The sequence below is a fragment of the Gasterosteus aculeatus genome, chromosome 16 (genome assembly GCF_964276395.1).
Source record: "Gasterosteus aculeatus chromosome 16, fGasAcu3.hap1.1, whole genome shotgun sequence".
NCBI lineage: Eukaryota > Metazoa > Chordata > Actinopteri > Perciformes > Gasterosteidae > Gasterosteus > Gasterosteus aculeatus.
In genome coordinates this window covers 3,230,208-3,253,726 of record NC_135704.1, presented here as the reverse complement: position 1 = coordinate 3,253,726, position 23,519 = coordinate 3,230,208, and the positions used below count along the sequence as shown (strand labels likewise).

The 23,519-nt window shown below is 47.0% G+C and overlaps 1 protein-coding gene across 2 annotated transcripts in view; it reads right to left on the bottom strand.

Annotated features, from left to right (window-relative positions):
* The window catches only part of clybl (citrate lyase beta like), a 48,339-nt gene extending 24,820 nt beyond the window's left edge, over positions 1-23,519 (bottom strand). Inside the window, exon 1 of one of the 2 annotated variants that reach the window (XM_040200926.2) lies at positions 23,126-23,519. In XM_040200926.2, coding sequence (XP_040056860.2) covers positions 23,126-23,190 — 65 coding nt within the window. In that variant the 5' untranslated portion in view covers positions 23,191-23,519. Of the gene's footprint in view, positions 1-2,375; positions 2,592-23,125 lie in introns of those variants that run through there. The other variant, XM_078090796.1, reaches the window with a different exon arrangement.

Genomic DNA, 23,519 nt, shown 5'->3' with positions numbered 1-23,519 from the left:
AAACGTCTATATGAAGTTTTTTGTTTTTTTTCCATTTAATTAATTAATTAACTTTAATCTTACTTGTTTTAGCATTGGCATTTCCCAAATTATAGATTAAATGGAAAAAGGCTAATTTAAACCATTTAAATAACCCCACAAAACCCCAAAGGAGCAGTTTGCGAAGCCACGCAGCGATAAACGTCACAGATACATCGATCTGGAACCCCCCCGGGATCCCTGCCGAGACCACCAATACACACACCGCTTCCATACAATACACACAGTATGGATATGGATTCACACCGTCCCACAGCTGGTGGACATTTCCCCATTATTAGATCACAATATATATGTGTGTTCTACATAGTTAACGGTCCCCAAGGTGCCATATGCACCTACGTTGCCGGCTCCTTCTCCTTTCTTTTTACATGAAAGGTTATGATAACACGGGGCCGTGTGGCGGAGCCTGCAGCCGTGAAGTGGTGGGATCTGGCCGCAGTGACTACGTTTACTGGTCTGAGATCAGAGGCACGTGTGCGTTGGTGGGTTTATATGGTGCTGGTTCTCATTAGCAGGGAGGCAGCAGTAGACTCGGGCCCAATGGCATTAAAAGGCGGGCTGGAATGCGGAAGGAGGTTGGTGAGGATTTTTTTTATGCGATTTGAAAATCGAGTTTCACAAAACACCCCTTCACAGAACACGAGCAGTGACTTCCACGCGCCGGCTCTCTTGTACATGCAGATGTGTGAGAGTCTTGGACAAAGGAGTCGCCTGGTGAGGAGCCATCACCTGATCTTCAATCCAACCCAACGGCCTCTGATGATCTGACACTCGCTGCGCCGTCCTCTGTAGTGCCCGACTACAATAAATCCACCTTGAGACACATCTCCTTCAAGTGCACGTCTTATCTCTGCCGCTGTCACACAACTTTAGCAATATTCAGCTCCCGTCTGCCACGAGTCTTATCTATGAAATCCCCCTGTCATGTAATCCAGAGAGGTGCACCGATCTTCCTCGAGGTAGCAGCTATTGTCGCTAAGGATCTAGGACTTTGAACCTATAATACGCGTGCTTCCTGGCATTTTCAGGCTTCCTTGAATCCACAAAATGTAACATTGAGTTATTTCTCGCAGTCCACAGACATACCTTAGCTATAAGTCGCGATATGGGAAACCCATGATGCAGGTTAGATGGTCCAGATACTGCAAACAGATTAAATTAAAGCCTTGTGAATGGCGCTGAACAGTGCGACATCGGTTTGCGCGTGAATGGTGAAGCCCTCGGGTGTCTATCTATGACTAAGTTAAAAAGTACGCTCATATTCCTGTATCCTTCGGAATAAGACCATATTGTGAATTGGATTTGGATCACATCAACAGCACATTTCCAAATGGAGAGTTTTTACTGAGTAAAACAAGTGAGTCACGCCAATGCTTTTAGAAGCATTCTTTGCACAGCGCAATAATAATATTATCGGGTTACATTGCAGTATGTGTAATATTTACTGTTTACGAGCAGCTCGCTGCACTGAGCACCAAACAATTAGGGAACAGTTGGTGAAGAACACCTACTTTAACCTAGTCAGTGTCTCTTCGAGCCGAGGAAGCCAGCGCACTATAGAGCCTCATGATTTGTTATTAACACAACCGCGTGTGTGTGTATGCGTAAACTACGGTAGATTAGGTAGAGGGTGGAAATTATATGAAGATTTTAGTCATTATGGAACGTAACCGACTAATATATTGACATAGTTTGTATGTTTTGGGGGTTTTAGGCAGAAAGCCTTCAGGCCTCTTCGGCTGCACCACAGTCTGTCCAGTAGAAACAGGGAGGAGGAGTAAATTACATCTTAATAAATATTCCACTGTCACATCTAGCCACCGCTGATCGCGGCCTGGTGGTCAATATCGTACCAGCGATAGCCTTTAGTAATTGCTCCATTATCATGACACGATGATAATCATTTCCTGTAACTCCGCTGGCCTCCACCAGGCAGCATAATAGCGTATAATTCAAGTGGTAATATTCATCGTACCACATGAATTACAGCAGATAACAAGAGGCCCCACTCCAAAAACAGACCCCGACGACGACCTCCCTCTCAATATGTAGATTTCCACAATTATCTCCAGCGTGGCGGGCCAAGGCCGAAGCTGTGCCCAAAATGCACAAAATTAAAGATCTGGCTTTGTACCCCGCAATAATCAGCTGCCTCTTACCAAGCGCCGCATACCACTAAATGTGGTTTGCATAAGAATCCAAATCAAATTTGGTGAAAATAAAGAATGAATAAAGAGTAGGTGGGAAAATCGATAATTCCTGATGCGTGAACAGTCTGCAGAAAGCTGTCCACGGGTGGGAAATAAGATGGTCAAAAAGTCATCAATATTTACCTGCCTTTGTGTCCACCTGCCTGTCTTGTCTTGTTTTTTGTGTGTGCGTGTGTGTGTGTGTGGGGGGGGGGGGAACTGAACGTGATGCTGTGTTTTTTTGCTGTTGGATTCACACAGCCTCGGGTCTGAGGACACAATTGGACGGCGAAGAAATGCATAAAAATTAACCAGAGGCACGAAAGGAGAGAATCAAACACTTGTGTCTCTCTTCTCTGCCCCCAGTCTCGCCACCACCAAACCCTGCCATTGGACGAGATGGTGGGCCTGGTCCCTCGAGCCCACTGGACCTTGATACATTCATGCAGAGTTGACCATACCGAGCTAAGCTGTTGATTCACTAGTTAAACTAAAACTAGCGCGCAGCCTCCGTCAGTGGGTTCTGACGCCGTCACAGCAACGCCAGCTGCCGAGGAGATCCTTGGGACTTGAATTACAGCCGTTTTACCTAATGTGGCGTTTTGGTTTGGAGCATCAGTTCTTTTTCAGCTCACTTCCTGAGATTACACTCACCTCTGGGCCCACATCTTCCTCTTCTCGCTTTAAAGAAAAGGAAAGAAAAAAGGAAGAAGCTTATTCCTGCGACAATGATGTCCCTCAGCATCAACAATACCCCTCACTTCTCCCCCTGTGCACATCTTCTCCCCCCTTTCCCGTCTCATTAGTTTGGGTTTCATGCCTTAATCTACACAATGAGGATGAAGTCATGGCGGATATCTTCGGCAGCCAATGTCTGCCTACCTGTAATCCTTCCCAAAGTCCCCCGGCTTTCTCGCGGCTCACAAATCGGCACACAATGCTTTTATGCAAGGCCTCCGCCGTGATGCCCGGAGACAACGGCAGACTTTTTCCCCTTTTCTTTTCTCATCCCTCAACATAAAACTAGTTTAATCCCTTTTCTGCAGGAGGATGGAAATGTCTTCATCTCAGGACCAAGGGGTGCGAGGGGGGGGTTAGAATGTAAAAGATTAAAAAGATATCATTTGTGAGAGGTCGTTTTTATGTTGACATTGTAGTTGAATGTCCAGCCATGTCTCCCTTTCTGCACACCGCTCTATGAATCCACTCAAATTTATGAGGTCAAGCTGTGGGTGTATTTACACATATACATTTATATATATATATATATATATATATATATATATATATATATATATATATATATATATATATATACACACACTACTATATATTACTTTGAAATAAACAAATAAATAATAATAAGCATTAAATGTGTGCAGAATAATATGTTTTAGATGAGAGCTTGAAAAAGAAAAAAGAAAATCAATGAATTTATCATTAAAAGTTAATTGAGAGGGGAGGTCAAACAAGTCGCTCCATTCGAGGAGGGCACAAGGGGGTTAGCTCTTAACTTAGCATTTTTATTGACTCTGGCAAAACAAAATGAGCGGGCTCTGTAGGATTGTGCGCTCTGCATTGGCCATTCAGGCCCTCAGAGCCCCATTGTAGTACTTTGAAGAGAATGAAAGGAAACCCCACTGGTGGAAATGCAGTGGAACAGCCCCACAACAGGCCACAACTGTTCCCTTATGCATGAAAGGCAGGGACATAAAAGACAAGATGGACTTCTGAGGTAGGGCCAAAAACAAAGGCAACAAAAGTGCTGATCACGAGGGGATGACACGACTCGTCTCGGCAGAAGGAGCAGGGAGAAAAGGCCCGGGGGGGGACAATGGCAGTCCCGGGCCCAGATGACAAGTTGAAGAATTGAAAAATCCACACAAGAAGTGTCTTCTCAATTCACTAAACCCACAAGAGCTGTGTGACTGTCGGCTGGGCCCTGGTCAGTCAGTCTGAGGCGGGGGGGGGGGCACAGCTTTTTCCCCTCTCTCTGTCTCGCTTACTCTCGTACTTTCGTCCCCAAATCTTGGCCTGATTTTGGCAGCGCCACTTGGCAGAGGGCACGGGGGGGGGGTGGGTTGTGGACTCGGGTGGCGGCTTTAGTCCGCAGACGCCAAACCGAACAACACAACAAACCAAACCTAATCAGAGCGCGGTGGGTTCTGCTCCCGCAGCTTCCGTTGTGATCTGCTGGCCATCTGTGTGTCTGATCTGTTCCTGTTTGTGCGCTCCCGCCGCACCGCCGATGGAAACCGTCCGCCGGACAAAAGACACGTTCGCTGTGATTTAAGGAGGCCTCCTTCGCCTTTACTGACACACTGTAATGGCTGCTGGCGTTTGTGCCAAGGTCACGGCGAATAAAGCTTCGTTAGCGAGAACACTTCCTGCCGATTGTCCTGCTGCTGGCTTCTGGGCTGCAGGACAACGGCCCTTTGTTTTACGAGTTATTTACAATTGTAGAAAACATGTCAATAGGCACACGTGTGTGTGTGTGTGTGTGTGTGTGTGTGTGATACATGAAACGGATGGGCTTGATTTCTCATCTATCCGTGACATTCTGCTCACACAGGAGAGGATTTTAGTGTGAAAAGAAAAAAAAATGTAACAAATCAGCTTATTCTGGTCCACGTTGGAGGAAAAACCCACATTGTCGGGTGAATAAAAATAACGTGCAATAAGCCGAGCGGCGGTGCACTCCACAGGTGAAGGGCCTCCTCCACGACAGCCCGGGGCCGATCCCACCATTCTTCACACATACCCACGGGCCCCTTTCACTGGCCATCACCCGGTCTGATTAATGGATCGATGTGGTAATTGATTAGTGAGGAGGAGGCGGGAATGAGAACATAGGTCAAACGTCAATAGGGCCCCCCCCCCGCCCCCCTACACACACACACACACACACACACACACACAGACACACACACACAAACACACAAAAGGTGGAAGACATAAAATGTACCAGTGATAGCCTCCAGCCAGACCGCTACCCATCAAAGCCCCGGCCCATTCTCCGGCCGCCCGCCCCCCCCAAACCCCAAACGCTCCTTTTCTCTTGGTAATGTGTCTGTTAAAGCGACAGGAACCATTCTGGAGCTGCTTGTCGGCTCACCTTCATAAAACAAGCCGTAAAGTGGCAAATAACAGGCTTATATGGCTTCATTATGCCGGCTACGGATCACAGTCCCGGGCTTAGGGGTGGGGGTGGGGGGGTTTTCGCCGGCAGGGAGCAGTTGGCAGGACGGCCGTTTTTGGTGGAGGCTTGTTGTCCCAACGGCTGTCCCACTGTCCCCGTTTGCTCAGGGTGGAGGGACCACTTGACCCCCTTCAACCAAATCAAAAGCAGCATAAACATAAACATTTCATGCAAATATCTTTTTTTCGGGGGGGGGGGGGGGGGGGGCAAGAGGCAGTTGATATCTCAGGTGGTCCCCCATTCCCAAACGCAAGTCATTAACAGTTCAAACGTTCCGAACGAATTGCCTTTAACGCAGAGATTGTTGATGATATACAAAGATGAGAACTCTACTTGGGTGTCAAAAAGCACCACCGGGGACTAAAAAACAGGCTGGGTGACATTAGCAAGTCAAATATGAAGCATAAAGCTTGCAGAACATCTGGGGGGGGGGGATGCCAACACTGTGGTACACAGAAAGCAACGGGGCCTTTATGTACTTATCCGCCGCCGTCTGCCCGGCCGAGATCGCTTATCTCTTTAGCGATGGCTGCGAGGCCTGTGATCATCGGATGCTTAGTTGTCACCTCCATCAACACCAGCACTCGCTAACATGCAAACCATAAAACCGGGGGGGGGGGCCACGCAATATCACCAGCGCTCTATTCTGAGGCTGACACTTGTTCTCTGGGGGGCAGTTGCTTTCCACGTCGGAGTTAAACGGGGAGCTTTTCTCCTCCAGTCCAGTAGCTGCGTCTGTGGCAGCAGAGGGGGAGGGAGAGGGGGAGGGAGGGTTGGGGGAGGATTGCTCTGTGTTTACTTTTAAGCAACAACTCCGCCAATGGCCTGCAGTGGGCCCCGGCCTTCCCTCTCGCCATCGCCATCGAGTGGATAGATCACGTGACCTCGCCGCCAGTACACACAGTTTGGGAGGGTTCAATATAAAGACACACATTTATGTCCATTGCATTCATTTGGCACAAGACCAGAACGTTTCCAACATGCTGCTACGGAACCATATGGACACACACACGCCCACACAAACACACACCAGCTGGATCACCGGGGGCCCATCTGACACCGTGAGGCCCGAATGCATTAGAACTAGCGAGGGGGCTGGCACAGGTACATGACCCTCAGCGATGTGAATGCATTAACGGCATCAGGCCTGCAGGTGAGAACCCTCCTCACTGCTCACCGGTGGCCTTCGCATTTACACAGCAGACAACGTTGGACCCCGTGGGTAATTATCCGGGGTGGACACATGCAACAAGTACCTTTTTAATAAACGCTTTTTCTTTTTTTTTTGTTTCCAAGTGTAAAACAACTGTAAAATCCACCTAATTCTAGATTGAGAGTAGAAGCCCGTGAGGCCTGTCTGGTTGCCTCTATAGGTGTTACGGGTCCTCTGGTGGGGAAGAGAAGGTGCATGTGGACGAAGGGGATTAAACAGGTCACTGCAGATGCAGTGATTAAGTCGGAAGTGGATCGAGGGAGAAAGTGTGGAACGGGCCGGAGGAGAAAAAAGGAATAAAAACGGCTTTTAACTTGCACTAGATGGGACAATCTAGGTTGATGAGTCCTGGATATGGATGTGACCGGGACAGCAGATCAGATGGTACATCAGACTATTAGGATATTTGGCCCGCGATGCGATATGCGCCCGTGTCTGATCTCTTGCCCCCACCCAGCCAACCACCCAGCCGGGCACAGACACAAACACCGCCCCCGTACCCCTCCTCAGACCCACGCGAAAAAAACAAAAAGGCTAAAAACCATCCGACAGATGGGTGTGCTGGAGAGATCCGCTCGGGAGACTAAAACATACTAAGGCGCTGTCTGTCTGTCTGTCGTTTGGATTTGGAGGCAAAGGGAGAAACAGACATCTGTGGCCTTCGTCTTATTTCCTCTCATGTGCTACATGATGTGTCACGAGTGAGCGTGGCCCCTTTTGGATCATACTCCATTTAATAAATACACACACACACACACACACACACAGCCCAGGGCTCCTCTTCTCTTCCCTGTACATTGCCTGTGCCCCCGAGTGGTTGAAAACAGTAACTGCAGTTTAAAACTTGTTACACAGCTGCTTTTAAATTTACATTTAAAATTAAGCTTCTAATGCTATTAAACCTACTTTTTGGACATTTTCACGAGCAGTGAGTAGATGACAATAAATAAGTGATGCCTTGATGGTGTCCTTCATCAAATCCCTCTTTTTGTTTCAAAACAAGTACATACACAAATTGTGCAAGCTGAAAAGAATGGATATTTGGCTCTTTAATTACTACAGTTAATTGTATCTATCAAGTGAAAGCAAATCTGTGGGCTGACAAACTGCTGAGCAATCTGTCCATCCTGAATTTGTTGAGGTTTACCGAACGTAATCTAAATACGCGGTCACTTTTAAAAAAATGAGTTCTCCTTTTTCCCCTCTAAATTCCTATTGGGCGACACAAACAGAATCTAACCCGGATTTGCGCTTCGTCACTGAGCTGCAGGAGGAATTTGAATTAATAAAGCTGATGCTCCCTATAGTGTCGTAATGACAGAAGCTTCATTCTTCTAACCAACAGGGTTGCCTTTTGCCCTCGACTTCTGCCCAGCCCCAAGCCTTTAATTAAGACTGGCTTAGGCCCGATTGATCCTGACACACCAGGAAGTTTCTCCAAAATCGCACTGCCAAAACCATGGAAGTATTATATAGGCCACAACCCCCCATAGCAGAGCCCAGATCCCCTCCCCACGGCCCACATAAAGGGAAAAAAGAAGGGATTGGAAGTCCAAAGCCCCTTCTAGTCGGTCCATGAGGCCTTACAGGATTGAGGTATGCCTGTTCGCATCGCGCTTTAACCCTTAGCTGCTACACAACTCTACATGAATTACCCGGCATTATAGGAGGTGCGCTGCTGGGGGGGGGAAAATGCACTCCTATCCCCCTTTTGTGCGTCGTAAACAAACACAATAAATGTGTACCCGTTTACAAAATTGCTCGACATCAGTAATTATATTCATGTTAGTTTACTTATGTAGAGCTGTTTGTCTCAGAGTTTAAATTCACTTTGTAAACGGGTCTCCACCACAAACGCACCCCCACACACACACATCATTAAATCAACAACACATTTCCTGTGGCAAAAGCTGCGATGCGAGTAGGAGGCTGGGGCTGTCAGACTGTTGCACGCCACATGGAGAGAATTCTTGTAGCGGCTTTCACCGCAACACGGCTGACGCGGCGAGCCGGTGAGCCCCGTGGAAGCTACACAAACACTGGCTGGCTTTTTACGGGTCTCCCCGTCTCCAGAAAGGGCCAGGAGGATTCCATGGAGGTGTTAACGGGTGCTGCCGATAGAGGAGGTTGTGCGTGAAAACAAAACTCAACCTGGGCAGAGGCCAAAAACCACGGCGGAGTAACGGAACAGTCCCGGGTCGTATGATCAACAGCTGCTGTTTCTCCTGGGGAGGCGTTTTCCATCGAGTGTTTTTAAGGTCCTCTGGGCCAGTAAATTGACTTCTTATTGAAGAATCCTACATTACACTTATGTTACAAGATAATGTGGTAAAGGACAACAAAACCACTAACTACGGAATTTAAAATGTGTTATAATCATCGTCTGTTTATAATAAGTGGATGTAGTCACTCATTTGTTTTTGGACTACCAATTTGAAGTCTTGAGTTTTGTTTTTTTTAGGCTGCCAAAATTTTCAACAACGATTTGAAAACTCCTGTAAAACACTCCTGTCAATCACAAGGTAGCCCCGCCCCAAACCATAAGCTGCTTTAGGGTCTAAATGAGCCGTAGTTTACTAAATGAACATCATGCTGTATTGAAAAGAACTTGAAACTATTAATTGTAGACCTGCAAACTCATGAGTGGTGAAAAACGTGACACCGAACGCTGAAATAACTGTAATGGACGTTGTAGGACCAGCTGCAGCTTTGAGGCATTCGCGCTCCATTTTGACGCGAGGACAGTAACTGCAGAACGACACACGCTTTCACGTCAGACACCCCAAAAGGCTCCAATAACACCAGAAAGGAATCACTACATTTGTTTGCAAGTCCCTTTTGACAGAAAAAGAGGGTTTGGTAGCTCAACACTGATATGGAGTGACGGATGAAATGTTGGAGGCAAACGAAGCCGCTGAGGAGATCTGAACGCTGAGTGACAAACGCTCGTCACGTCACATCAGAGATCACAACATCACCTTTTCTCCTCGTCTCACTCCAATCACAGACACGCTCGCGGCCAGTTGACCCCACGCCCAAATAAAAACTCTTCAGATCTACTATGGATGACATATTTTGATTTAAAAATGGCCGATTTCGCCAAAAAGCAACAAGTTTGCAGGTCTCCAATTTACTGAGGCAAATTAGAGCTTTTAATTATACAGTGGCACCAGATAACAACTCCTGTGTTTTCCACACTATGGACTATTCGCGTCCATCCCGTGCAGTGTGATAGCTTTAGAAAGGTTGATCGATGTTGGTGTAAGGATGAAAAGAGGGTGTTGTGCCGTCACACTTCCTGTGACATTCCCGTGCGTTCGCAGCTGAAATGTTCAGAAACATAAACACAGACCCGACCACATTGTGGAAAGTGACGGGAGAGAGCAGGACCCCACCGTGGCCTTTTTCTCCACCCAGGGTGTGGCGTGGGCAAGGGCCGGCTACCAGGCACTAACCAGCGCCCCTTCCTTTCCTTCCCGGGAGGATCGTGGAAATGTGTCTGGCGGCGCGGTGATCCAGGACCAGACTGAACCCGCGTATGGAAGCGGCTGATACCTATTTGAGGAGGACATTTTCAGGCGATGGGTACTTTCTCCAGAGTGAGCTGTGTTCTAACAGACAGATATAAACGCACCGCCCTTCACGCTGATGTAGAGTTCATCCTGGGATCCATGATCACGACAACTCCATTTGTTGGCACGTATGCATAGAATTTACATTCACATTGGGGATGTAATGAGAATTTCCACAGAAATATAAAAAATGTAATTGAAGATTTCAAACTGTATGTTAAGTGTGCCAAAATACCCGAAAATGAAAGAGCCTTGTTTAATTCTAATGTCTACCAGTGATTCGTGAGGTACAGCTGAGGACCCAGTGCTGGTGGGAATGGCGATTACTGACGCGTGTGTGAGACTGTGTCGTGGGCATCGGGTACGGGAAGTCATTAAGGACATTCCATCTGGAGTTAGTAAAAGGTTTCCTGAACAGAGGGCACGAGGGGTGTTGGCATATTGTCGTTGGAAATGTCTGCTGAATGACACGGGGGGGGGATGGCGTATGACATGCAGACTGTTTTCACCGTGATTCTCTCTCTCTCATATCACCGTCACATCCTCTAAGCCCTACACACTATGTTAGGCCAACACAGGGAGACCACGGACCACGTGCTCCGAATGTTGCCTTGTAAACAGGGAAGAGCTGCTTTTTAGACCTCCTGACCTTCCATCTACACTTCCTTCCCAAAAAGCAGAGGAATGCTGTCAGGATTTAGAAATGAGGACGGGACATTCCAGGTGTTCCCAAATTCCAAAAGACAATTTTCCAAATACAAAACCATTTCCAGCAGCAACAATTTGAAGCTCTGCAATGATCCGTTTGCTGCCCACAGTGATCAAGCGGTATTTTGAAGGGAAAGTCTACATTCAATTTGTCCTGAATGCTCAATTCGGTCTCATTCCGCTGTTAAATATCAAAATGGACACAGTTGCATCGAACCGCTACTGACGTCTATGAGTGGTTGCCATCAGCCCTTTGTTGCCTGAACTAAGTGGGGGGATTCTGCTTATGTTGCATGTGCAGTGACCCTTTAGCCAACAAGGATCATAACAATATTCTCTGGTTATATTTTGCTTGCAAAGCGGTTGCCACCGATGGCAAATCAGTTTGACAATTGTTTTAGGAAGACCTGAACCACAATTTGTCGAAGGCGTCTGCTTCTCTTTGCCTTTTGCTCGCAGTTGAATCAGAAAAGAAAGACAATGCATCTCTTCCAACACCTCCGCCGTCTTCTCCTCTCCACCCTTGCTACGGCTAACCAGTCTAACACAAGGTCCCCACTTCGGCTGTGGCTTCATCCTGTATTTTCCAATTATCACCTTTTAAAGGCCAGCTGGGTGCATTCCAAAAGCATCAGGGGGCAATTCCATTTGCATTGCTGCGAGACAAAGTCATGCCAAAGTACTTTTGTGCTGAAGTTCATAACAGTCTAAAAGGACGCCGTGGCTGCAGCTAAAAAGGCCACAATACTTTCAAACGGTTTCATTTTCAATAATTCCAAGTACTTCGAACTTAAGTTGGTGAACAACATCCACAAGCCCAAAAGGCATTTCGCTTCGCAAACATGGCGAGCAACAGGAACCCAAGCTTCTCATTTCAGACTGATCAATGCGGCTCTCCTGTGAGTGTCGGGCTCTGTTTACAATTACAGCTCATTATGCTGATTTTATTCTGCCTCCTTCAATAACTGGATTTTTTTTAAGCAGCACCGGGAATATTCTACATCTACTTTATTTAGGTCAATCCCTGTTATGCCAATTGAAATTCCCCGCGATCCAAAAGGCTCTTAATTTTATTGGAATGACCATTGCATTCATATTGTGTACTTGTGTGTTGCGTTCGAGGGGAAGGGGGGGGGGGGGGGGTCCATTTGCTTTGCACATTAATGAACGCTGCCTTCAGGCTCTATTTGTTAATGACAAGGCCGTTCCCCGGTGTAAACCTGTGTTTGGTTTTTCCTCTCAACACAGCTGCATATAGCAGCATTTAGCTGTGAATTCATTTTCATGTTTGGATGAACCCTGCTGAGGTGTGATGTCAAGTAGCCACACAATCAAGACTCCTTTACGCTACATATGGGTTAAAAAAGAAAACAGGCCTTGTGGCTATTTTCACAGTGCAGATCTGTAGCAGGCGGGGTGGGGGGGGGGGGCAGGGGGGGGTACTCAAAGCCGAGAGGGGTCAACGAGCAAAGGAAGAAGCAGAAATCGTCGATGGGGCACAAAAGAATAAATCCATTGTCTTTGTAGGTGGGTGTGGAGGGCGTAGGACCTGTGCGGTGTGGTGTGCAGCTGTTGGTGTGTGTGTGTGTGTGTGTGTGTGTGTGTTTGCGGTAATGCGGGCGTCTCTAGACACGCACCCACGACCACAGCTCCAAACACCAGCAGCCGCTAACACGGTGTGTCTAATGCTCCTATTTAGTGTTTGGGGTGCAGTGGCGCGTGGCCTGAGGTTTTCTCTTTCCTCGGGGAGGGGGAAGTGTGGATAGCACCTTCAACCCCCCCCTCTCCGCATCTCCCCGACAGCTGCACCCCCCCCAAAAAAAAGACTGGAGACAAAAGCCAGAGGAAGTGCCGCATCATCGAAGATGGGACTTAAGAATCGTCTCTATTCTCGCTTTATATTTTGAATTGTTTTTAAAAGCACCTCTTCCGACACCTTTTGGCAATTTGCTCCTGTCTAATTGGGCTACACCTTCATGGCAACATCCACCAGAGCAAACACCACTCCGGGAGGATGTCTTTAACGGAAAAGAAGGACTGGCCCTCATGTGTTACATTTAGATCAGAGGCAGAAACGCAAAGTAATTCACAGCAGACTTTGTTTCAAACAAATAGACGGAGGGAACGCGGGCCACCTTTCGTCCATCAGTCCATCTGCAAACCTTTGATGGGGGGGGGGGGGGGGGGGGGTCTCTTCTTCAACTGAGACACATCAAAGTTAAGCCAAACTTTGCACAGCGTCTGTGTGGAGGCGAGCGCACGTGTATTGATTCAATAAGCTTAGCCGGCTAAACAAATGAGCCCCCGGCCCAACAACCTGGTGCATGTTTGAGAAAAAGCTAGAGGAGCACTAGAGACCTTGCTGAGAAAGACAATGCTTTTTTTGTCTTTTTTTTAAATGCAAGTCAAACTATTTTTTCTTTAGGTTAGATCATGAAGAGGGAGAGTAAGTACTTGCAAAGACCAACGTCGGACCAAAATTCTAACTCCCGAGTTGAAGGTTTTGATGAAATCATTTTTTGCATTTAGCACCCGTGGCCAATTTTGGCAAACACCAACTACTTTATTAGCAAAGCTGGAGGTGTCTGCAGTCCTTGGCTGGGCTAATAGAAGCAAAAGGAGATAGTAATTGTTTGTTGCCACATTACCTATTAGGTGCTAATTAGGCCCCAGCAATGATGTTAACTCTTTTCAAAGGTTTGTTTGATGTGAACCCATGATCCCAGATGGATGTTAGTGTCCTGCATTAATTACGATTGCAAATTAAAGGCCAATTAAGCCTCTGCAATGTGGATCAGACAGTTTAATAAGCAGGTCTCACAAATAAAGCTGAATCTTTACTGTAATACGTCCAAAGATTTTCTTGACTTTTTGGTGTGGAGGGGGGGGGGTGTGAATAGATACTGACTGTGTGCTTTTCTTGGAGGCGAAAGCGGGGCAGATGAAACAGACGTAAAATGTGAACTGCAGATCAAGAGGCACTCACAGAAAGGGTGGTGCAGCCATTCCTGGCATCCATATCAATGAATAGCCTTGTTATTAAATGGAAAACTAAATATTTAGAATAAATCTCAACAGCAAAATAGGAAAACTATCCATCCCTCGCATAAAAGCAACTTCCTTTATTATGCCCCTGTGTCCACACACACACACACACACACACACACACACACACACACACACACACACACACACACACACACACACACACACACACACACACACACACACACACACACACACACACACACACACACACACACACACAGGGCAGGGGATTGAAACGGCTCAAAAATATCCACTGGTTTAAATTAGACCATCAAACAGCCAGCTGCTCATTTGTTTCCTGTGTGTGTGTGCAGAGGTTGGATGTGGACCGAGCAGGTTTCTGACCTCCTCTGGGTGCAGCAGAGTGAGTGCAATGGTGTCAGTTCACTGAAACAACGGTGGAAGTAAAGTATTTCATGATGGCAGTACAAGCGACCGGACTTTTACACAATCGTCTAACAGTAAATTAGTTTATTGTTAATCATTTGTGCTCAATTGGAATTTCTCTACCAAAGAAAACAAGCTGACAATGAACATAAACTTTATTCATCGCTGTGCAAAATACATAACCGTGGTTACAAAATACCGTGAATTGAATTTTCGGCCATACCACCCAGCCGCACGTTCTCAGCACCGTTAGCGACCCTGATCCATCGCTCACAGTTTGCACGCCACTGGAACGTTAACGGTGTAGGAAAATGTAAAAGGTCAGTTTTTTTCTCAACAATCATAAATCAACAAATCCCCGTCAGACCTGTCAATCAAACTCTCCCAGAAGCCAGTCAGGACACAGAGATCCTCTTTAGTTGAGATATCACTGATGCGGCTACATTTTAGGCTAACCTCCTTAGGAGCCACCGACAGTCTCCTCTCTGGGCCGCGCCCACAGCCGCCCGTATAGCTCCTCACAAGATGACGATTGGTTAATTACATAATTTCAAAAGCATATCTGCACACTGGAATTACACTGAATGCATTTTATTAATTGGTTGTCAATTTGTTTATAATATTCGACAGCATCGATGTTGCTCCAGATTGTTCTTATGTAGTTGCAAAGACATGATGCAAAAGCGCACACCCTCCTTAGTGAGAGTGGCTGTGTCTTTAGGGGGCATTATCTTGTTGTGCCAGACAGTCCAGTAGTAAACACCCTGGCAAAGGCCCTCGTAGTAAACCCTGACGGAGCTGCTCGGTGGAGCCCGAGTGTTGTTAGCCGTCCTGGCACGAAGATGTGGGTCACACCAGGCTGTCCTCTCCCTCACCCCGGCACAGGAGCCCAAATGCTGATGGGATTAGCCGTCCGGGCAGGCGCTCAGTGGTGGCAAAGCATAAACACCACCGATTAGGTGGACATTAAAGTCGGATCCCCTCACACTTCGGCTCGGATCCCCTCGTGCAGGGGTCATGGCCGGGTCAGGGGGAGGACAGTGCCGCTGTGACTCCCGTCATATCTGCTCCCTGGGTTTTCACGCCGTGGAGCCGGGTGGGTCCTAACCGAGCACGGAAGTGACATTGTGATGAGGGCTGATGTCACTGGAGACACTGCGGGACTTCATGTAACAGTGACACAGCTAACAACCCTGGACTCCTCTGCATGGACATGGACATGAGGTTGATAAAAAAAAGTCCTCCTTGGTCAACTTATTTGCTCCAGAAATATGAAACCAAACAGGTTGGTTTTCCTCCAGCGAGTATTTCTTTGGGGCCTGGAGGGGGCACCTTGGCCTCCGCTATTCTGTGTTAAATCACAGCTCTAAATGTGATTAAGCAGGTTGGAATGCCAGAGTAATCACTCATTCAACAGCAGCGTGGAGAAAAGGCCTCCTCAAGGAGAAGGGGGGGTGGTGGTGGTGGGGGGGTAATACAGCCGAGAGCTTTGATTACTGCTCCGTCCTAAAAACCGCATCCGATGAGTAAAGACGCGCGATGGTTCCTCCCCCACACATTTACGAGGCCGGTGGACCTCCTGTGTTCCTGTAAATAGGTGATGTCACAGCGCTTAATGATGCCCAGACTAGACTCGGCAAGGTCCTAAAAGAAAACACACACACACACAAGTCAACAATCACTTTTTGTGCACTGCCTTTCTCCCTGTGGGACCCCTGATGCTGAAGTTGGGAGCAGCAAACACTATGGACTATGGTTCTCGGCTATGGATCGACTGCTCATGTCGCCAGAGGTGATGTTCAGATGGAGAGTTGTGGCTTTTATCCGTTGATTTCTCCTGCTCTCAGACTGGTAGTGACAGTTGTTTCCAGTTGCTACGTATTAAAAAAAGGCCCGTCATAAAGCACGACGAGAGGAAACAGGATAAGCGCTTGAGCCAAAGCAGTAAAAAGCTCTCTGGAAACTTGAAAGCAGCACAAATGAAGTCTGCGTCTGCCATCTGGAAACAATAAACAAACAAAACCCAGCAGCCAAACAAATACAGAGAGAGAGGGAGAGAGAGAGGTGGGGGAGGGAGAGAGAAAGGGAGGCAGAGATCGAGTGTCAAAATGAGTGACGGGCAGATGAGTAAGTCAATGTTAGAAAAACGTGTGCGGCGTGCATCATTAGCAGACGCTGATGGGGAGACGGACACGAAGACGAGCCTTCATATTAAAAGAGTGTGCTTTGATGCTGGGGGAGAGTGGATGTGTGGTACCGCTGCAGCCCGGCTCTAATGAAGTCCTGAGCTGACAGCGAGGCCGCCGGTCTGCAACTCGTGCCGTGAGCCACTTCCACAACATGGCAAGACCAGCAGAGAAGCAGCCGACTGCTCTCTGAACACGCCGCGACGAATCAGAAACCGGATCGCACCGTCAATTCAGAGGGGCCGTGTTTCATGTGGTAATGATCGGATCAGCATCAATAAGGTCAATACCATCAATGGGCAAATGACATGAAACTCGGCAGATAACAAACTTTGTAAAACTAGACTTATTGTTTGTTACATGAGCCTGATTAATCCTTTCACTGATCTTCAATTAAATGTAAATTCAATTTGCTGTAACAGTATTACCACTTTACACACTAGTTTTACTTACTAAAAAAGATGCATCCTACCAAGTCATTTTAACTTCTTTTTTTTCCTGCATACGCAGTTGCTAATGTTCCCAATGAAGTTTCCTTGGCAGTCACTTAGTGACAGTGTGGGACTGTTTAATGAGGGACATCTAAGGGGTGAAACTTCACTGGGTGCTGTACAAACAGTTTCAGCTGCTTTCAAGGTCCCCGTTACTGTCAACACTGACACCTAGGGGTCACAGCAGGAACTGCAGCCGTGTGCCCACAGCGCGCGCCCCTGTGCGGACCGTCCCGTAGGTGTGCGTGCGCTTAAACGACCAAGGCAGAGTGGCAGAGAGAGAACCACACACACACACACACACACACACACACACACACAGACAGAAACCCCGCTGTGCCTGGTTAACAAACATGCTGCTGTAAAAGCAGGCCTCTTTCTCATTAAGGTGCTGTGTATCAGACAGGAAATGCTGGGTAAATTACACCTCATCGCCCAGGAACAACCGTCACCATGGCGATGGGCCAACCTACGGTGCCGCGGGAAAAGACCACAACACCACTGTGGCGGACGAGGAGAAGAGCGACTGATGACACCGGTCCGGTGTCGGTGACGGGAGTGTCCTCCCAACAGGCTCCTGAGGTGTAAACTGAACCCAAATCAGTATCTGCTTAATAGCCCGAGAGCCCCTTCGGCCTTTTGACGGTGACGCTGACTCCAAATCTGGAAGCAATATCCTGCCCACACAGAAAACTCTTACGGCTGCCCAATTAATTCTGCATGGGCTGAACTGTAGCAGCCCCCCAACACACTCTTTATGAGAAATTGTTAATCTTGTCTACGGTGAATGTTTTAATATACAGTTCAATAAATAGATCAACACCGGCTACAAGTTGTCAAGACAATCAGGAAGATATTGGGTGGTCTCACAGGAGGTCTTATTAGTTTGATGCCAAGAGATAAGGACCATGACGTGTGAGTCATTAAAGACGGGTGCCTTGGATAACCACGACACCTCTCGCAGCAGCTCGTGCAAGAAACAAAAAAAATGCATTTACAAATGCAACATAATAAATCGTCACCTATGCTGTGTCAAAATCTTTTGACGCCACGCACCACACGTACGAGAAGGATCTTTTCGTTGCACTTGGCACGATGGTTCCTCACTCGTGTTATCACAAAAAACAGAGCATATTTCCCCAGCTTCTCCCTCACCCCGACCACCGCGCTCCGTCTCCCAAACCACACAAACCACCCCTCGGTCCAGCACACCCCGCGTTTCTGGAACCGAATTCTTTCGCTGCATTGTTCACACATTCCTCCCCTGTTTATACAGATGCGGTTCCATGTGCGCTCTGGGGTCCTGAAAAGAAGCCCCGCTCCGAAGCCCAAAGCCATGCGCCGCGGATCAAAGGCGCTCCGTGCTGGAGCAGAGACACTTGTTTTGGTTTGGGGATGCGGGGTAACGCATCCATCTGCTGGCCGTGTGTGTGTGTGTCCCGCCTCCGTCGGCGCCGAGGACAAGCGTAGGCCTCTCGCTCTCTCCGCTGCCATCCCGAGGGCCGCGTTTACTCAGCTGGCGTTCCACGACCCGCTTTGTTTTCACACGGCAACATGTGTCAGCTTAATGCTCGGTAACACATTTCAAAGGCAGGACTGTAGCCGAGTCAACGACAGGTAATAGAGCGATTTACTGATTAATTGGCTCAAAGAGTCCAACAGAACATCTCAAATTGAAAAAGCCTGTTGGACACACCCACAGGCGGCGACATCGAGGCGTGTCTTTACTTTTCCCATTGTGTGTTTTGCCAGTCTTGCATATTTCGCCTTGCCGTTACGAAGTGAATAGGAGGATGGGCTTTTCAAAAAGGTATCACAAAAAACGATGCGACAGCGAGCGCGAGGTTCGAGGCTACTGGGCCTGAAGAATCTGGTTACACAGTCGCCGCGGTTGTTTTCCTGCTTGATTGGATTATGGCCACACACCTCAAGCTTTGGCTTCCACCACCAATCAATGAGGAAATGAGGTGTCAACACACGGCTGTTTATTCAACACTCAGTTATTTATCTACCGGAAGCTGCCCAAGCAAGCGCCGCCACAGAGGACACCAGATGATGGGGGGGGGGGGCATTTGAAAGCATTGCTTATTTCTGTTTGCCTCACAAACAAGAGCTCTGTGTTGTTCAAGTGGCAATTATGTTAACAAACAATACTCTTATCTGATTGTCTTTAATTGCATTACATGGAAATTCCTCTTAAGGTTAAAGTGGTAATTTCCCAATATACTGTGAAATTACATTGGGATTTATGACAAAAATAAAGTGTTTAACATAAGTATATTAAATTTCCCTCTTGTTTCTAATGTCTTTACAACTGCGAAGACACACAGCTTTTAAAACTCGCCATGTGAGCGAGCTGAAGGAGCCGGTAATGGGGAGACACCAGGAAGTCTGTAATGCTTCCAGTCAGCAGGAAATACCATCAGAATAAGACTCTGCACAGTAGCTGCTGCTTTAAAACAACTGAGGGAATTGAAAAATTCCCCTCCCAATTTATGGCAAATGCCACTTAAAAAACATTCTAGCATGACTGCCAAGTGTCTGCACTGCTTTATGCGCCTTCTCTTAATTGAAAACGTTATAGGGGAGCATTACGCTAGGTTTTTTTTTGTTTTTTTTTATAAGCTGTGCTATAAAGTCCTAGCAGGCCCTGAAAGGGGAAACTTCCCATTAACTTATAAGGTCCAGGCCTCGGCTCGCTTAATTGACAACCTCTAGGCTACTTTCATCACTTGTCGACTTCATAGCGGCAGTCAATGCTTCCTCCAGGATGCCGTTGCATCTTTGACACGGGGGTGTTTGTGACAAAGAGCAGTCTGCCGCCAATGCCAGGGCGAGGGCTCTAGGCTTTTCCATAAAACGAGCGCACACATTCCTCCCCTGGTCCCACAGCCCTCTGAGAGAGACACGTTTAACCAGGGAGGCGCCGCTTCACCCACAGACACTCAACAAGAATCCCATTAGCGGGGGTGGAGATTTCTCATGCGTGGGGCATATGAAATCTCAACCCCGCTAATGGGATTCCTGTTGGGTTCTGCTACAGCAATACGGGTTCTGCATACAGTAGGACATCCGTAAAGACATTTCATGTGCACTGCAAAGAATTGGTAAATGTTACAAGAACAATGAGAGACACTGAGGGGGATTACGGAGGTCAGAACACATTGTGTCTTTTTTTTCTTCTCTGTTCAGCACACCAGACCGGCGTGACAATCACTTCACACTCTAATTTGGCAGGATCATCAGCTTTGTGCCTCTGGAGATTCCTGCGCCCTGAATTAGAGCCACATGTCACAACGCAGTTGACCGGTGCGGACACGTTGCTGGAATATCAAACCCGCTCACGTTCTTCTTTGTGGCACTCAGAGTGCCGGAAGTTTCTAATTATGCCAGATAATGAGACCTGCGTGAGAAGTCACAGAAAAGGTAGAAGAGCACCGCAGGCCACCTTGACTGCTGACCATCTGCCGTTGAACCCCATGGCGAAGACTAATGCACAATGTGAGCGCTCGTTGGTTTTCAAAGAGGTAGTCCAGCAGAAGCATTTTGCAGTTCCATTAAGTTGGGGGAATTGAGATTTTCAAAATAAAATCAAAAGCAGCAAACGCTAAATTACAACTTTTAGTCATCAGTATAAGTTATGTTTCTAAAAACACTGCGTCCCTGACATATAATGACTAATTCATCTACACTAAGGGCCAATACCATTTTAGTAACTATGCCTTAACGTCTCAGATAGATCACAGCCGCATTGCACCACGATAACCACAGTGATCACTTTTAAATCCATTTTTATTTGACCTTATTATTTAAGTCAATTGACTACCAATTCTTAATAACAAATAAGACGTGGCCAAGAAGCAGCGATAGAAGGCAAGCCGATACAAGACATTCAAAGATGGATAGAACTTTTGGACAAAACTAAAACATTACACTACAGCAGGAAATATTTATTTACCTTGTTCCAGAGAAGCAAAATGAAAAGCAGGTGCATAAGAAACGTGTTATTACATTTGGGTAGGAATGAAAGTGTACTTTTGGCTTCTCTTTTTGACAACTTGTTCCAGTCACCGGGACGAGGCAAACTGGGATGATTGACACATGAAGGAGGAGGGGACTTTGGGAGCAACCGCACTAGTGAATACTCCACAACATGGGTGTGTAACTCAAGGCCGGATCCGGCCTGCCGGGCGGGGGGGGCTCCAGTTTGGCCCGGCGGATGACTTTACCGTGAGAATAATAATCAGTCCACTGGGTGTTGCACTGTATGATTTAGCGCATGCGTTGCACTCAACAGAGTCACTGAGATTTCCGGCACCCGACCGGACCATCCGCGCCCCAATGCCCCCCCCCCGCCCCGTCGACAGGACACTCGCCTGTGATTTCAGTGGGTGGTATGTGGCCCTAAAATGTGTTTGACACCGCTGCTCTGGAACGTAAATTCCCTGTCGCAGTCGGTCATATTGTGTAAACGCATCATTAGTTAACACGCCTTCAATCATTTGGTTTATGACAAAACTAATCACAGTCCCACACGCCCGAGCCGTCCTTTGTGTCTAGTGCACGTGGGCACGCTAACACACTAAACAGCCCGATAGCCTTGTCCTTGTGAACATATTAGCATGCTAAAGTTAGCCGCTGCTGTGCCTCAGTACATCTTCACAGTGCTGAGACTCCTTGACTGGTTCTATCTTTTCTTTTGCATCAAGTACTTGGAGAAGATTGGGATTGAAAGACAAAAAAAACTGTGTGAATGACTGAAAAAATGAAATGGTATAAATATACAATACATGTAGATTGTATTATTTATAATGGTCTCACCAACAGGCCTACTCCCTACCATTCAAGCACTGACCTTTGCCGTTAAGTTACGGATTTAAACCGTGTAATTGGCTTTTGTTTGGCTCAGTTGTTGAATTGGTTTTATATTTGCATTTCTGTACAGACTCATGTGTTGAGGATTTCAATAAACTTAATTATCATAATCACATTCAATCGGAGGATGCCGCCAACATAGCTTTTGTAATGTACCACCTTTGTACCACAGAGAAATAGTTTTCAGAATTTTCTAGCCGATTTTTAGCATTGAATATTTTTAGATTATATATGAGAAACACTGCTTACATTTTAATAATACCACTCAAGAGCAAAAAGGGTCATATTGAAATTGTTTTCAATAAAATATTTTAGAAATTCATTTGCATTGTTGGCAAAATCCATAGTCGGGCTCATCAGAAGTGTTTATTCACTCCAAATAATAGCTTGTTTTATCTTCACCTATTATACTGCAATATCCTTTGGGAAGTTACTTCGTAAGTTTCATATTCTTAGTGCTCTGCTCCACATGCCTCCTCAGGTATGTTCTCCAGAGGAACAGTGAGCTCCAAAACTAGAATGGTTAGTCCTTCCATACTGAGCAGTCTATTCCCCATTTGACATACGGGTACATAGTGATGTATATATAAATAACTCATTTCTGATTTTTAAACGAAGGCTCAGATCCTGGCTGATAATCCAAGCACATCTCACTATAATTGGCCTTTTGGCCAGAAATGACCAACAAGAGTCCTTCACACAAACACGCATAGGCAATCATGCGCACACACACTTGCGTCCCCCTTTGCACGCGTTTCGTCTGCTCTGTTGTCGCGTGTCACTTTGCGGTGCCCGGGGTGTGTTTTGGTACCAGTATCGATTAGCGCGTCCTCTTTATCCCGAGCCCCCGCAGCACGGGACACCATCGAATCCCCTTCGAGCCGCTGTGGTCAACGACACAAGTTATGTGCATAACTATCGAGGCTCGCAGCCACGACCGCGGCTCCACTTCGTCCATTGAGCTGACGTCACGGCGATGACACACCAGCATAACGTCAAAAACAGCGGCGCAAACGCCTGGAAGTTACGTTAGCCTCCTTCTGCCCAGCCAAGCAAAACAAGTGGCATTGGATCAACAGCTGTTAGGGTGACACGGCGGAAACAGTTTGAACAAAATGAGCACCGTTACGTTTTTACAGGTGTGGCTCCTGACAAGACAGGTGGCACATTAAGGAGAAAGAGAGAAGGGAAGGAAGGAAACGTTAGGTGACTTACTGAGGAGCTAGCCGTTTGACGGCTCTGATGATGTGTGCCGCCATGTTTCCTTCGATGACGCGCATTCAGAGCAGGCAGCAATTGGCTGCAGAAGCAGGTCCGTCACCGTGCGGGAGCTACGTGATTGGCTAGAGCGTGGAGAGGGGGCGGGCTACCAAAGACTCATAGCACATGGGACGGTAAACAATGAGTTGTAGCAATTGATGTGACGCTGTTACCGAGAGAGGAGGAGGATTTGAAAGGGAGATTAGCGAAACAGTCAGTTATGACAACATGTTTTAAAAAAAGGATAATTCAATACGTGTAATAGACTTAAAATTCTTAAAGTTCCAAGAGGCAAATAGTGACATGACTATTTGCCTGACACATGGTCTCTGTCTGCAGCAACTCGGCT